We start from the raw sequence: 3,686 nt of genomic DNA on the forward strand, positions 1-3,686 counted from the left end.
CTGCCGCCGCGCTGTGCGACGCGACGGACGCGCGTCCCGCGCTCACCTCCGCGCGCCGTCGTGAGCTCCCGGCTGCTGAGGAGAGTTAACAGCCCAGGCTCCTCACGTACGGAGGCTGCTGCACATCCCCCCTCTCCCCGACTTGACGTGCTCGCCCAGGCTTTCCAGATGGGGCGGTCAGAACTGTGCTCTGCCCTGGAGATAACAGAGCCTGCGGCCGTAAAAACGATGCCTGCTTCTCATTTTTTTTTAAGAGTATCCTTTTTTAGGGTAGACATCTTAGTATAGTCTATAAAATGTGTTAAGTAACCCAGCTTCTACAGAGAGGAACAGCTAGTTGAATGTTTTCCACTGTAGTATTTTGCTGGTTTGTTCAGCACAGTACACTACTGAAAACACAATCCAGCTGTCATGAAAGTGACAACTGTCAGGCAAAACGCATCTAAACTCTAAGCCAAGTGATTCCTTTGCATAGTTAGAACAGGTGTTTCATGTTCATACAGCAGATCTCCGGACTTCCAAGTTAGGCAGATGCCATTACAAATAATTTTCCAATTTTACTGTTCTGCTGGGAACAAACATAAATGCAAGAACAACGAAAAAGAAGTCCTTTCTATCCCAGTAAATAAGCTGTTCAGGCATACAACCGTTATTACATGGGAAGGAAGGTGACTGCCTGCTGGTTAGGACTGCTGCATAAGCATTGAAAGACTCGGGTCTGGGTCTTTACACCTGACTATGCTTCATGAATCCAGGCAAATCTTTTCAGCAGTGGTATCACCAAGTCTGGAAGACGAGTAAGCTGAATGGGCTGATTATGTCAGAATGCAAAAAACCTGCACAATTCAGAGCTTATATTAGATCTTACTTTCCATTGATACGTTGTAGCTATTTTTCCCCCAAAATGGGGCGGAGGTCAGTTTATTTACTCTGATATTACCTTTTAATACTACTGTATGCATCCATCCTTATTTAAAGTATTAGATAATGCAACATGCACTAGATGAGCTTTTTGCTATAGCAGAAAATAATGAAGGAGAAATGACCTATATATTAATTTCTCTTTTACGGTCATGATTTGTATCAAATGCATTTTTTAAACATCAAATAACATTTTTTAAATGTCTAATTCAAATAACTGTAATGAATCACACGTTTGAGAGCAACAACAGGGTAATAATTTGTCATTTAATTACAGCACTTCTAAATTTAAAATAATTATTTATGATTTTAATATCATCACTTTACTTTTAACACAAAGGTATTGTAAAGATTATTGTATCAATCTCTCTTGGAGACTGTATTGATGGGAGTCATATAGGTACCACAGACAGAAAGAAGCAGCACATAGTTAAACTGACCAACAACATAAAGCCTTCATACATTTGGTTGTCTGAGAAACTCAAACCTTTCTGTTTTTAACCTGGACCTTAAAATCAACCGTCATGGGACATGTCTTTTCAATACAGGCATTTCTTTTTTGTCTCATGAAATGCAATTCAGATTTGACTGTATTATACATTGTTTAAAAACTGCCATTTCCCTCTGACTGCTTGCACCCATCACCAAAATTGTTAGTATTCTACCCGGTTCACGATGTCACTTCTGTATTTTTCCTATGGTTACTTCAGTTTCTTTAGCCATCAAGAACATTGGTGCCAACACAAAAGCAACCATAGGGTATTAATTATTTCTGCACACCAAAGGAAAAGGTTGTTGAGGGAAAAGGGGAAATACATTTCTGCTTTAAAATCAGACAGGTTTATTAAAGTATCTTGCTGGCACCTGCAGAGAACAATTTACAGTTACACCACTGTTTACTGCTGCAGAAATGCTGCCTGGCTGATTCCAAACTGTTAGCACAAAGATCATGTTTTGTTCTGAAAGTCAGTCTCCACAGTGGCTCAGGAGCTTATATAAACTGGAACCTAAAAGGAGAACATGGCAGAAGATGCTGCCAGAACAGAAATTAATTCTGCTGGTTAATTTACTGACAGCCTGAAAACCGCTCATTGAAGGGTACTATACTTCAGTAACAGTACATGAACCCCCAGAGAAACCTAAACACAGTCAAAAAGCAGTGCTACAAAATGGTGTTGCCAAACCGTGCACTGTCTTTATGATAAAACAATTCCTTACCATCTGTAGTTTGCCATATGCAGAAATTCTGATGATTTAACTGTTAGCCTGTACTGTGAAAATAAAAAACAGTAGAAGAAAACAGGCCATTTTTTTTATTTATAATAGTCAACAAAAACAATTAATTTTGCAAGGGTGCTACTAATAACCTACTGCCAATTTTGAAGCAGAATAGAGCCTACAGACTGATACTCTCTGTGTTGTAGGAACACAATTGGGTTTCACTGTTATGTACTGAATCCTTTTAGTCTTGCTTTACTTTCTTATCTGGAAATTACATTTACATCTCCATTAGCTTTTCCAAATATAGCACCACAGCCTTGTAATTTAAGGCACTGGAAGCCATGCAGCACAGAACCACCTGAATTTTGAAGACTCGGGAAGAGATGGGAGAAGAGATTAATTTGCAGGGAGAATCCAACTCTGACAAAACAAGGCCAGACCTCTATAGTCTACAAGGCAGAAACAGAACTGTTTGTACAGTACCTTGTACAATAGCATCTCAAACTCCATTGGCTTCAAGTAATAAGTAACTCACTGAGAATGTTTAACTTTCACACTGAAAAACCTATTCTGTTAAAACATCAAAAGAGTTCCTCTTGCTCAAGAGCGAAATTTCTCACCTCAAGACACTAAACAAAGCCATTCAGGAAACATCACAAATTTGCTTTATCAACTCTGTCTCCTCAACATTTCTTAAGATTTTATTTTTTCTTTTCTAAAAAGGGAAGCTCACATGAAATTTTACACAATTATTGTCCTTCAAGGCAATGGTGAAAAATGCCTACTTTATAATGTGTACACGCAACTGGTAAACTGAGCCAGAGGTTAGAAAAGGTTAGAGAATTGCACGCAGCACATAGCCATTCAGGATGGATAATAAAATGAGACTCTTTTAATCAAATATAACCTAGGAGAGAATGCTGTAAAATGAGAATTTGCTCTTTGCTCATTTCTGCCAACTTTCAGCACATGCTAGTCTAACGTTATACCTCTGCAGAGCAGAAGAGAACCATGCTGTTCTATAAATGAGCCAAGGGTGGACCTCTGTTCTCAGACAGACCCCTTTTAATTTTGGTGACAAACAGCCAGCTCTGCGGAACCAAGACCAAAGTACCTGGATAGCTCCCAAGTTATTTCCATGTAGAACAGCTAATGTTTTGGCAGCGTATTTTTACTCTACAAACTAAGATGTCAGAAAGTTACACAAATTAGCTCACAAAGATGCCTAAGGATAGAGCAGGCTTTAAACACGTGCAGCTGAGAGGTACAGGCAAAGCACACCTGCTCTCCAAGCTAAATGGTATCGTTATTTTCGAATTCTACATCACTTCGGTACCTTGAAGTCAGAAAAACCCAGAGCCACTGTTCCAAGCACAAGCTTAATTAAGCCTAAGAAACGGATTTCCTACCTTACAGGTTATAACCATCTATCACCAGAGTACGATCGTTAGCCCAAGCCCTCCCGCCGCCCGGCCGTTCTCGCCTGGTTCTCGGCGGGCGGAGCCGCCGGGAGCCCACCCCCCCGGCGCCGCCCCACGGGGTCG

At 40.5% G+C, this 3,686-nt stretch overlaps 1 protein-coding gene across 1 annotated transcript in view; it reads right to left on the reverse strand.

The window, feature by feature from the left end:
* AP3M2 (adaptor-related protein complex 3, mu 2 subunit) overlaps positions 1-1,075 on the reverse strand; it is a 10,333-nt gene extending 9,258 nt beyond the window's left edge. Inside the window, exon 1 of the mRNA XM_009328304.1 lies at positions 1,070-1,075. Within this exon, the coding sequence (XP_009326579.1) occupies positions 1,070-1,075 (6 nt within the window). The remainder of the gene's footprint in view (positions 1-1,069) is intronic.
* Between the last annotated feature and the right edge of the window lie 2,611 nt (positions 1,076-3,686).

This window comes from Pygoscelis adeliae, unplaced genomic scaffold, assembly GCF_000699105.1.
Source record: "Pygoscelis adeliae isolate BGI_AS28 unplaced genomic scaffold, ASM69910v1 Scaffold597, whole genome shotgun sequence".
Taxonomy (NCBI): Eukaryota; Metazoa; Chordata; class Aves; order Sphenisciformes; family Spheniscidae; genus Pygoscelis; species Pygoscelis adeliae.